General features: G+C 34.6%; 1 protein-coding gene across 8 annotated transcripts in view; it reads right to left on the bottom strand.

The window, feature by feature from the left end:
- Positions 1–13,484, bottom strand: part of DLG1 (discs, large homolog 1 (Drosophila)) — a 292,696-nt gene that overhangs the window by 27,817 nt on the left and 251,395 nt on the right. For 5 of the 8 annotated variants that reach the window (XM_011988972.1, XM_011988973.1, XM_011988976.1 and 2 more), the window contains 2 exons: positions 10,907–10,973; positions 4,854–4,887 (listed from right to left, as the gene is read on the bottom strand). In XM_011988972.1, the coding sequence (XP_011844362.1) occupies positions 4,854–4,887; positions 10,907–10,973 (101 nt within the window). Of the gene's footprint in view, positions 1–4,853; positions 4,888–5,612; positions 5,713–10,906; positions 10,974–13,484 lie in introns of all 8 variants that reach the window. The other 3 variants (XM_011988970.1, XM_011988971.1, XM_011988974.1) reach the window with 2 other exon arrangements.

Raw genomic sequence — 13,484 nt, 5'->3', positions numbered from 1 at the left:
ATATTCTATTAGATTGATAAATTATTTACCTTGCTATTTATTATTTAGATATTTTTATTTGCTTTAAACCGTTTTTCACAAGTATCAACAATTATGAATGTCTTCATTTATATATACCTTTTAACTTTTTGTCCTATTTCCTTAAATTTCATTCCCAGAAACACGCCATATTAAAAAAAAGAGTTATTCTGTTTATATTAGCATTGGTATCACCCTCTGCCATCTCTAGTTTGTAAACTAAAGAAAAATTAGTTATTGCAATGGGGTGAAGGGAGGGGAGTATAAGTGGGAGTACAGAAGAAACAGAATTGGTAAATTTTCAGTTGACAATTATGAAAGCTGGATAAACAAATACTTGCAGGGTTTATTTTTACTACTCTTCTACTATTGAATGTATCTGATATTTATATAATAAAAAGTTTAAGTTACCAAAATCTCTTCACTATCTGTTTTTTTTGGGATTTCTTCTACTCACCTTAAACCCTCTAAGACTGCCAAAAGCTATACAACAATCAAACTCTGCAAGTTCTTTCAAATATCATCCTACTTAGCTCTTCTACAATAAAACCTCACTACTCAAAGTATGGTCCTTGGAACAGCATCATCATCATTGTTTGGAATGTTACTAGAAAAATAAAATGTTTTTCTTCTGATAATTGAAAATGTTCCTTGTAAAAGCATTTTCCCAAAGAAGACAGTCAAATAACCAATAAACATACAGAAAAGTGTTCAAGTTAATTACTTGTCAGGGAAACGCAAATTAAAACCACAAAGGGTGTCTCTACCATCCACCAGAATGGCTAAAGTGAAAACACAAAACAGACACGTCAAGCATGGACAACGATATGCAGCAACGGGGGTTCATATACTAGGAACGGGCCAACTGGGAAAACTACTTGGGAAAACTGGCAATATCTACTAAGGCTGGACAAAAGTGTATCTATATGACCCAGCAATTCCTTTCCTAGCTATTTCCCCAACAGAAAGGCATATATATGCTTACCACAAGACATGCGTTAAGAATGTTCAAAGTAACACTATTTAAAATAGCTCCAAACATATGTTTATTTATAAGACTGAGACAATATGTGTAGTTTCATATTTTATTTTTTTCATATATAGTGAGCATTTCCCCATGTCATTATCTTTAAATATGATTTTTGATGGTTATGGAATATTACATAGTATGGATAAATCATACTGTATCAGGCACTTCCTAATTGTAAGGCATTTTGCCACGTTTTTAATTTTTTATTTTGCTGTTATTACTAAATAATATTATAATAAGCATTCTAATATATAAGGCTTTATCTCTATCTCTAATTACATCCTTAGGATAAATTCTTTGAAGAGTATTTAGTGGGTCAAAAGATGTGCTTTTCACAAAGGCTGTGCCGGTTTACACTCCTAATTGTGACACATTAAAAGCAGGCTTCAGCAGAACTCCCTTCGTCACAGGTTTTCCTTTTAAACAAAAGTCTGCAAAGTGACGGGTGAAACATCATTTTGCTTATCACTACTAGGAATTAAACATTTTTCATATGCTTATTTCATCTGCTCATCTTTTGAGCACTCTTGTCCAGCTTTCTAATGGAGAGTTAGCTTGTTTCTTATTACCTGTTAAATAGTGTAAAGGTATTATCCCTGTGGCATACATGATACAAACACATTCTTCAAGTTTTTATTTTTATTTTGTTTTTGATAGCTTTTTTTTTTTTTTTTTAAAAAAGATGGAGTCTTGCTACGTCACCCAGGCTGGAGAGCAGTGGCGTGATCTCGGCTCACTGCAACCTTCACCTCCCAGCTTCAAGTGATTCTCCTGCCTCAGCCTCCTGAGTAGCTTGGATTACAGGTGTGCACCACCATGCCTGGCTAATTTTTGTACTTTTAGTAGAGACGGGGTTTTGCCATGTTGGCCAGGCTGGTCTCGAATTCCTGACCTCAGGTGATCTGCTGGCCTCAGCCTCCCAAAGTGCTGGGATTACAGGCATGAGTCACCGTGCCCAGACTGATTATGATGTTTGATGAACAGATCTAGTTCAAATCTCTCTAACCGAGTTTTATCATTGTACTCAAACGTTTCTTCCTGAAAGAGTATATCATGTTTCTCTTCTGGCTCTCCTCTAATACTACATCATCAATCTGAAGCAATGATACCACTCTCACATCCTATTCGTAATGCAAATGAAGATAAGTCTATTTTTGGCATTTACAAGCTCTGCACAACTATGTGTACGTCTTTAAAATGAGAAGAAAGAAAAGACATATGTAGCAGGAAACCTATGTGCCTGAGGAAATTTTTGAGGTGTTGTACAAAATGGAAAGTTGTAAAAATGGAAAGGCTACATGTAATAAGAACAAACCTTGTCTCAAATCTTACGTCATAATTTTACTTCTGAGTACCTTATGTATCTTTTATCGAGTTATGTTTCCTTTCAGTCTCTGTTAAAGGAATCTTACCTAGTTTTAGTCCCCTGAGCTTTTTCAAAGTTACCTCCTTTAAAGCATAAAAGCTGCACAGGCTTTTATTTCTAGCTTTTCACAAATGATGATTTAGTTGCATTCTCCCAAACTTCCATCGTACTCTCATTAGTTCTGTTTAGCAAAATTAGGTTTGATAAAACAATTTCTCTGTTTTTGCTACTGTCAACAGGGCAAATAAATAATTTACCTGACTCTCTTCTTCTCAGAATCAAGAACAAATGAATTCATGTCTATACAAAGCATTCTATGGTATCACTTCTGTTTCTCTGCTCTTCAATTAAATACCCCATTTTTCATAGGTTGTATGAATTTACAGCAGATATACATTTTTTTCTTGATATTCTAGTGTTATTCTGTGTCTCTTCAATAGGTGGGGTTCCCTGGAGTAACTTAACCTCTGCTTGGGGTTCTTTGAGTTTTGTTCCAGTAAGGCCTGATGACTACCTATATTAAGTTGCATTTATTTTCTTATATTAAAGTCTCTCAAGATTTTGCTTAGTTTATGCCCTATATTCTTAACTTTAGAATATAAGCAACTGAGGCCTCACGTAATGTCCTTGAACACATCCTTCTTCCCAGTATTTACTACTATATAATCATGGGCACCTTGTCAACTGCCTTATGTCATCTATTTTATGTGATAACCTCCATCATATCCAGTTCTAGAATTTTACTGATATTTTTCTGTCTTCTCCAACATTTTCTGAATAAAATCTTGATCTGATGATCAAGTTACCAGGTGAATAAATTCTTTTAATTCCTGTGAGATGAAGCACAGAAATCTATTATTCAAGGGATCTTAGGTCACTCTCCAGAAAATAAAATATTTTTCTGAATAATGTTGTCTGATAATCAGTTACTATTTTTCATATTATTTCTCTTTCAAAGTCCCAATCTTCAATTAGAACCAGAGATATAGGGTCAAGGTATAATTATCATGTATTGTAACATCAATATGGGAACCAAATTCTTCATTTAGTTTCTTTTTCTAAGAGTTTCCTATGTCTCTGTTCACTTAACAGATAAGAAAAATCTATGGGTCCATTTGTTGATCCATACCACCTCTAAAGTATGTTATCAATCTCAAAATAAATTCTATTGCATACATAAACTGTGGTAGTATCTTCCAGTTTTAGAGGTTTTCATTGATAATTTTCCCCAAACATAAGAGATTAAACAATGCGTGCCACTACTGATAGGAAATCTGTGGTCCTTACTAAATCCTATAAAGGCACCTGCAGAAATAACAAAGTGTGTCTAACAGAAAGAGTTGTACATAAACACACTGTCCTCAATCTAATACAAACTTAAATCACTACGGTTGAAATAAAAGTACCTACAGTTTAGATTAAAATTCCAGTATAAACTTAGCATAAATCAGAAAAATGCCTCATGTAAAATTTAATGCTTATTAATGTAGGTCTTAGAAAGTTAGAAGATATTGGCTATACGTTTAATGATCAATGAGTTAACAAAGAAGTTTCAAAATGTTTAATAATCTAAACAGAAAGAACCATTTAGAAAACATGAGATTAAAAGATTACTTCTATGAGTCACTGTAACCTCAAGTTACTCAGTAATGTTTGGTAAATTTTCATAGTTAAGCAATTTGAAAACACGTGCAAATTAAAAATTTTATTTGCTAAAATGGCTTCTTGCTTCATTCATTCATTCCAACATGTATTGAATGACTTCTACATACTAGAACCTGTGTGAAGCTTTACATGAAGATTAAGTAACTAGCTAGAAAATTAAACAAGAACAGCAGCAACAAAAATCAAAAACAAAGGCAACATCTTAGCTAAAGGAAAAACAAAATAGTTCTTATACTCCGGTGGTAACTTACAACTTTCTCAAAAAAAAAAAAGAGATACACAACTTATCCCCTCAATAAACTGCTACTTGCATAGTATTCTATTGTGTTTTATGTTTTTATATTATAGCAATGCTTTTCTAACACATAATCAAAATAATTTTAGATTATTTTAACAGAAAAAAAGGGGGAACATAAAACTCCAAGGAAGCATATTTCTACATTCTAATAATGAGGGTACACTTAACAAAATCTTAAAAATTTTTATATTTTAAAAGTTCCTAGCAAAAGTAACTGTCATAAAAATTACAAAAAGGAAAATATAGTTATGAGCATTTTTCAAATGACATGTGAAAAACAAAAATAAAAACAAAAATTATGTATTACAGAAATAAAAGTCCCAAGCATGTGATAAACATGCAAATTCTAAAAGCAATCTAAATCATACACCTCCTTATGCCAGAAAGGCACTACCATGAATCTCCAAACGTATCTGAATAAGGTAGGTCTGTAGATGGAGGTTAAAAAATAACTTGGGAGTATTTTGATCACTTACTCAGGCCTTTTGATCCCATGTCGTCAGGGATCTCCTGTAGAGGGTAGTCCCCAGAGAGCAAGCAATAAAAAGATAATCAAAGAAAATAGTTGTCAGTAATGCATGAAATTGGTGCTACAGTAGGAGACAGTTCCAAGACCATTACAGGTACATCTATCTTACAGAGCATTTTTACAGATTTCTAGAACTTTGAAATGAGCTAGCTGCTAACTGTAATCTACCAAAAGAATGAAAGTTCTAGCAGGAAGGCTGATTCAGGGCGAGAAGCAAAATTTTAGACCATTTCTTGCTATTTTAAAAGTAAAATCCAGATGGTCTACATATAATGAAGAAATAGGATAAAATGGAATGATTCCAGAGAATCCAGTATCAAAGACTCGCAATGTTATACCTAGAAATCAACAGGTAGCTTCTCATGTATTCATGTTCCACCTCTAAAATATTCTTTGAATGTATGAATGTGAAGTGTTTTTCATAAAAATCTTTCCTTCAAATAATTGCATTGATTTGTACATATTTATATGTTCAAATTATAAACATATAACTGGAAAATAATGTTTGCTTTAAATTAAGAATTCCTAAGGTACCAGAAAAAGTTAAGATAGGCATACAAATTAATTTATATCTGTTAAGTTGCCCTTGAAGACAATTAGCAACCTGCTGCAGCTCTTGAAACTGTCTCCATGGTAACAACCAACTGCAGGGCAGTAGGTCCCTCTCCATTTTATTTTCAGTTGACCACTGGATCCACATACTTACGGTCAGCATCACTTGTTTCCTGCTCACTCTGGTCCTTGTTCTTGTAGAAGGGGAATTTTCGGGAAAAGAGGTTCTTTTTACGCTTGTCATTGAATGACTGCTGAAGAAGAGAAGGAGGGGCAAAACAAAGGGATGTCTACTGTCTGTGTGTACAAAGGCCCAGCCTAGCAGCTCTGTGGAAGCTGACTCCTATGACCACAGTGTGCAGTTTGTATATGATTTTTACTTTAATCTCATGTAAAGTGAATTTCTACTTTTGAATAAATTCTAACATTTTGCAACTGAAAATACTTAAGAATTTCAAAGAGCGTAGTTCATTTATACCTAAAAATAAAAATGCTACTTGACAAAAAAAGGCAAATCAGTTACTACTACAGTACAAACGAAGCTAACATTTGTTTATACTAATCTACATTTTTCCAGAAAAATTTCCAAGTATTATGTGCTCTACAGCAAAAGATATTTAATGCTACTTTGCTGCTCAATTACGTTTTATTCATTAGGAAGTAATCTTCGTTTTATTTTGGCCTGACCATAGTTATTCCTTTATCTCTTTTTTTTGGCTATGATGAGCTAACAGAAAAGTCATTGTTTAAAAAGTAAACCAAAATGATTATGAGAAAGTTGCTAATGCTGAATATTTAAAAACAAACAATTTTTTTTTTTTTTTTGGAAGAGGATAAAAGGTAACTAAATGCTTATGAGCCAGAAAATGGGAAGAAAACTAAAAGGCCCATCAAGCACAGAGTCCAGCAAGAGATTTATCAATGCCATCTCTAGCCAAGCAAGAAGAGTCAGAAGTCTCCTGACCAACGTGAATGCTATCAGTACTGACTTATTTATTCTTAAGTTCTACCCTACTTATTTAAAAAAGTATACATAAATAACATAGAACCACATCCAATCATTGGCACCATGTCCTTCACAGGGAATAAAAAGTCTGGTGTCCACCAAAGCCACAAGGCAATTAAGATTCTAACAGTTTATATGTAATTGTAATGTGGGAGTTGAGCAGTTGATCTGATGTCTCTTATTGCACACATGTTGGAAATAAGTTTTTCCTTGAATATCCCATTTGTACATTCATATATTTAAGAGTATGTGGCACAAGAATGATGAGGCTATCAAAGAGAAATGGCTTCGTTTGTTATTTCTCTGTCATAGGCGTTCATGTTTGGAAGGAAACAGGTTTACCTACCAGTGACACTAAGAATTATTAGTTTTTGGAGGGGGAAGAGAAAAATATAAAGAATAGAATTTTTTTGTTCTGATCTTTATGAGTTTATACACATTTTAAGATGCTGCATTTTTCATTATTTTGAAGCGTATTGACATGAACAGCGTGTTTTTAGCATGTCCTTATTTTACGCATGCGATGCCAGGTGATTAGGGTGAAGTAGCCAGGTGCGGTGGCTCACATCTGTAATCCCAGCACTTTAGTAGGCCAAGGCAGGAGGATTGCTTGAGGCCAGGAGTTCAAAACCAGCCTAGGCAACATGGCGAAATCCCATCTCAACAACAACAAAAAAATTAGCTGGGAGTGGGGGTGTGCGACTGTAGTCTCAGCTACTTAGAAGACTGAGGCAGGAGGATCGCTTGAACCCAGGAGTTTGAGGCTACAATGAGCTATGATCACACCATTGCATTCCAACCTGGGTGACAGAGTGAGAACTTTTCTTTAAATTAAAAAAAAAAAAAGTGAAGTGGATTAAAGTGACTTTTAGCTCAAATTCTATGACTTGAGAAGACTTATTCTGATAAAGATCTTTATAAAAACAAGGTTAAACTTTTATTTTTACCTTTTCATATAATTAATTCAGGATTAATAAGTTCACAGTTCATTAGCCAAGCAGACTGTCTTGAAATCAATCTTAAAGTTTGAAGGCTCTGAGGAACTAGATAAAAAAGAACTCTAAGTAGAAGTTAAAAATTCAATCAACAGAAAAAGTATTGTGGGGAAATCTGGGCTTGTAACTATTTTATAAACTGTCAAGTAGCATTATTTGAATAAAAATCTTTGTTCAAATCCAAATTTTAGAAAGGAGAAAGAGGAGAAAGTGTTTTAGCAGAAAAAATTATGGTAATCTAATTTAGGGAAAAACTAAATCTTTTCGTTCATAAGACTCAATGGTTTTGAATTTAGCAATAATTTTTATATCTGATACAACTGATGTGTTTTTTATAAAAGTGTATTCATCCCTCTTACTGCATCTATAGTGGTCAGAGTCAGTTTCACAGCAAACAACCAAAAGAAACATGAAGTTTAAAATGTCTGATTCTTCTTATCTTTGCAGTTAGCCAAAATGAGATATCATAAAGATATCATAATATAGGACAGAGAGAAATGCTTGTTAGTTAAGAAATGTATTAATTGTATCACATTTAATATCCTCCTGGTGAAGAACTTATTAAAGGTGAAAAAAATAGCATAAGCAACCAAGACAAAAATGTGTGGGGAAAACACAAAACTGAAGACTTGCTACCTCCAGTTTCTCTGTATTTTCAATCAAAAGTACTACATTTAATACTTACTGCCATTAACGCTATATTGTAAGAGAGACAGTGTAATATAAGAATTGATAAAATATCATAAATTCATGATGCATATATTAAATATCTACATACATAATTTCCACATGTAGTATTTCAAAATAGCCAAATGAATGTTAGACATGTTAGTGAGAAACTAAAATGTTGTAAGTCTGTAGTAAAAATAAAGTCCATAATCACTAGAACTATGTAAGGAAAGGAGGAGGAGGAGGAGGAGGAAATGGTATTATAGAAAGAAATGCAGTTCTGATCAATGGCAAGCGTATTTTTACCCCACTCAGTATCATGCATAGCTTTGGTGCTGTGTTAGAACACAGTGACTCTGTATAAAGTTGGTTACAGTCAACAAACAAGACTAAGATTTAAACACGTCGTTAATTCAGTTAACTTCTTACAGTATGAAAGAAAAGTTACAACATGCAACCTTTTTCAATTTATTGATGGTATATTGTACTAAATCATTTTTAAAGATATACATAAAACAAGCGCAAAAAAATTCACATTTTTCAAATCCTGAGCATTTACCTGGGATTTTTCCTCTAATACAAATTTCTATTTTAATATTACTTCAGGTCACACTATATAATTTGGTATTTTTCTGAAAGCTACAAGTAAATTTTAAAGGAATTTACCATTTCTAAAAAACTGAATGTAACATACAATTTTCTCAGATTTAACTTCTTGAACCAAAGACATTTCTCATCTTTTAAATTTTAAAGCTTTAAGACTGAGTGCTTAGTGATACCAGAGATGTTCAGAGAGTAAATTTATTTGCTAAGTTAACATTCCACATTCATTTCAAATATTATCAAAATTTTTATTAAAAAATTTTGTTTAGCATTTAAAAAAAAACCCCAAACATAAAACGTTGCTATAAATGGTATTTACAGAACATGTATTCAGTTTGGTCTCCAGGCTTACTGCTGGAATATTCCACTGCAGTGAGTTCAGGATTATTAACAATTACATCCACAATATGGGATGAAGCCTGTACCATCTTTCTCATCTACTGACAGCCCAAATATTTAGATGCAAGCAGGACTTAAAGTGAAGGAAAAATAAATACACTTCTAAAATACATTATGAGAGAAGTGATATATTTCTTTCCTTTTTTTTTTTTTTGAGACAGGGTCTCACTGTGTCACCCAGGCTGGAGAGCAGTGGCATGATCATGGCTCACTACAGCCTGGACGTCCTGGGCTTAAGCAATCCTCCCACTTCAGCCACGGGAGCAGCTGGGACTACAGGTACAAGCCTTCACGCCTGGCTAATTTTTTACATTATTTTTTCTCAGAGATTGGGTCTCGCTATGTTGTCCAGGCTGGTACCGAACTCCTGGGCTCAAGTGATCCTCCCACCCTGGACTCCTAAAGTACTGGGTTACACGAGTAAGCCGCCATGCCTAGCCTCGATATATTTTTTTTTCTTTTTTTTTTTTTGACAGGATCTCCCTCTGCTGCCCAGGCTGGAGTGCAGAGGTGCAATTATGGCTCACTGCAGCTTTGACCTCTGGTGCTCAAGCAATTATCTTGCCTCAGCCTCCCAAATAGCTGTGACTACAGGCATATGCCACCAAGCCTGGCTAATGGATTTTTTCTTGATCATCTACAAACTTCTCCTCATGACTAGCACTTTGTTTCTGCCAAATAAAATTTCATATTGATTCCAACATTTAAAACACAGATTCTCTTAAGAAATTAAAGCAGGAATAATGTGGGGAAAGAACAAAAAAATTTCCAAAAATTTGCTTGCAACAACTTGTAAACTTAAGATTATGACTTAGCATTTCTGAAATGCCTATTTTCTTAGCAGGGTCATTATTAAATTATCTGCCATGATTAACACTAGTAACACAAATTTCTTTTTCTTTTTTGAGACAGAGTCTCACTCTGTCGCCCAGGCTAGAGCGCAGTGGTGCGATCTTGGCTCAATGCAAGCTCTGCCTCCCGGGTTCAAGTGATTCTTGTGACTCAGCCTCCAGAGTAGCTGGGATTACAGATGCTCGCCACCACGCCCCGCTAATTTTTGTATTTTTGGCTTTGCCATGTTGGCCAGGTTGGTCTCTAACTCCTAACCTCAGGTGATCTGCCTGACTTGGCCTCCCAAAGTGCTGGGATTACAGGCGTGAGCCACCATGCCCGGCCTAGTAACACAAATTTCTTTTTTTTTTTTTTTTGAGACGGAGTCTCGCTCTGTCGCCCAGGCTGGAGTGCAGTGGCGCGATCTCAGCTCACTGCAAGCTTCGCCTCCCAGGTTTATGCCGTTTTCCTGCCTCAGCCTCCCGAGTAGCTGGGACTACAGGCGCCCGCCACCTCGCCCAGCTAGTTTTTTGTATTTTTTTAGTAGAGACGGGGTTTCACCGTGTTAGCCAGGATGGTCTCGATCTCCTGACCTTGTGATCCGCCCGTCTCGGCCTCCCAAAGTGCTGGGATTACAGGCTTGAGCCACCGCGCCCGGCCGCAAATTTCTAATTGGAAGTTGAAAGAAGGTAAAATACATTTCATTTATAAAAATAAGCTTGACCAAAAGTATGTCGTTAATAATATACTGAATGATAGTTTTGATAATTTGGAAGGGTCTGTGAAATGGTTGCTTTAATTTAACAAATGCTTACTTAAGTATCTACTATTGTAAAGCACCATGGCAAGAACTGATCATGATTGATTCCTATAGCAAAATCCTTTTTATTTTAACAATGTAGCTCAAACAGGAATTATCAAAATGTAGAGATTTCAAATACTCACCCCTTTATCTCTCGTTTTAGAATTGAATTTCACTGTTTTTAATCGGGCTCGTTCTTTCTTCTCAACTCTGTCAAAGTACAGAATGTTATTTTTTTTAAGTAAAACAAACACATCTAAGGGTCTTACTAGAAATAACCAGAATTGATATCTTTAAAATGGGCATTTTTATATTGTAAAACCTTTAGGAGCCATCTAGGTTTGCATCCTCAAATTAGAATTGCTGAAAAATGAAACAAAGGGCTCATTTTATTATGAAACAAAACCTGATGCTATGACCTATCAATACATAGTACATAGGTGTAGGAGTATCAATACACAGTACAGACATGTATACTTTTATACATATACTCAGTTACAAAATTATATGAAAGTATGCGGCACCATTTCTGAGTTTAACAATTTTCCAAGTTTTGTTTACTTTTAAGTATTAGCTTAGCATGAAGCACATATGCTAAAAATTAAGCTTGAGAAAGAGAAAGCAAATGTGGCAAAACGTTAAAAATTGGTGACAGTGGGACAAGGATATGTGGATGTTCATTGTATATTGCCTTTTTTTGTACTCACTTTTCTATAGCTCTGAAACTTTTAATAATAAAAAAGTGGGATATTTAAAAATTAAGCTTAATTCTAATGATACGTGTGTGTGTGTGTGTGTGTGTATGTAAATATATAAATAACCAGTCACAGTTATTAAAGTAAGAGTTTTAAAGTACTTTTGGAAAGATACATAAGAACTGTTAAATCTTTACCCCATGGAGGTGAAATGGGTGTTGTGAGAGAGAGCCTATAAAGCTTTCACATCTTTTAAATTCTGAACTTTACCTATTGAAAATAAGCAAGCAAATAAAACTACAATGAGACAAATTTTTATGTAGATTGTAACACTAATGTAAATCTTATACAATTTCATGTAAATTAAGCTTTCATAAATTTTCCAATTTCAACACAGCAATTATGTTAGTGTATAACAGAAAAGCCTACCAAAACAAGCCTATGAATAAATGTATTTTATTTTTTCCTTATTATCTCTCTATTTAGTTTTACTATGGGTACAGCAGGACCTTAGCATTCATGAATTTAAGTTGTAAATTTAAGTCCAGGAGTGGTGGCTCATGCCTGCAATCGCAGCACTTTGGGAGGCTGAGGCGGGCAGATCACAAGGTGAGGAGTTCAAGACCAGCCTGGCCAACATGGTGAAACCCTGTCTCTACTAAAAATACAAAAATTAGCCAGGCATGTGGTGCGTGTCTGTAATCCCAGCTACTTGGGAGGCTGAGGCAGGAGGATCAGTTGAATCCAGGAAGTGGAGGTTGCAGTGAGCCAAGATTGCGCCACTGCACTCTAGCCTGGGCGACACAGCAAGACTCCGTCCCCACCACAAACAAAAAAAATTAAAGCTCATGATTTTTACTATTCAAGAATAATTCTGAGGCTACATGACCTGAATAATTTATAATCTTGCCTAAGTACTTATTAACAGCACCACAAAACTAGCATTTAGCAGGTGAGTATTTACAACTCAACTTGATTTTCTAATCATTATCTTCTTTAGTACACAGCTCAGCAACTTAAATTGTCTATATTTGTAAATATTATTCCTGAAAGAAAGCCAAGAATTGTAGGAATTACAATTCCTATGTTATTTTAGAAGAGGTCTAAGAAAGACACAGTTCTATTTAAGAAAAGGTAAGTTTTGAATACATTCAAGAACCAAATGGCATAATTAGTTGTGGTTTCTTACTGTATTTCACGGGAGTAAGATTATATTCTGCAATGCTACTCATGAATTTGGAAATTGGCAGAGGTCTCAAGACATCTTTCTTACATTATTTCTTGCTTTAAAACACAGTCTCACAGAATTTTTGTACAAACTGAAAACAAAAGTCTCTCAATGAAGCCAACAGTGTTTATTATTGGGTGCAGGCACAGAAAGCCTTTGCAAGGTACGAGACTCCAAGAACTAAGACAATTTTTAGGATCTCTGACCTTGATATTTAAGATGTAAGATTTCTACTGACTCAACAAGGCATAGAGGAAGCATTTCCGAATTTAAAGCAGACTATGTTCTATTTCTGGAAAAAAGTTATGCTGATTGCTGCACTGCTAAAAGAGGATTTGCCATCAACTGTAAGATCTAGCCAAATAGTTGGATCATGCTAAATATATGGATATAGCCACAGCAGTTATAAGCCCCAAAATCATAATTATAAATCTTGATTATAATTTAATACTACTACTTTTAAACTTCTACAAACAGGTAAATTAGTATTTAATAAGGTCTAGAAATAGTTACAAAATATGTATAAATCTGACTAATTAATAAGAAAAGAGTAAGTTTATTACAGCATAATCTTGACTTAAAATGAATTAACTAGTTATAACAAACATTTCTTTATTATCTCTAACTATTTTTGCTGGCTATCTTACTACTTTAAAAAGCTCCTAAAGAACTTCTAGGCCGGGTGCGGTGGCTCAAGCCTGTAATCCCAGCACTTTGGGAGGCCGAGACGGGCGGATCACGAGGTCAGGAGATTGAGACCATCCTGACTTAAAATGAATTAACTAGTTATAACAAACA

Source organism: Mandrillus leucophaeus, unplaced genomic scaffold (genome assembly GCF_000951045.1).
Source record: "Mandrillus leucophaeus isolate KB7577 unplaced genomic scaffold, Mleu.le_1.0 Scaffold342, whole genome shotgun sequence".
NCBI classification, from domain to species: Eukaryota; Metazoa; Chordata; class Mammalia; order Primates; family Cercopithecidae; genus Mandrillus; species Mandrillus leucophaeus.
This window is presented reverse-complemented; position numbering and strand designations above follow the sequence as displayed.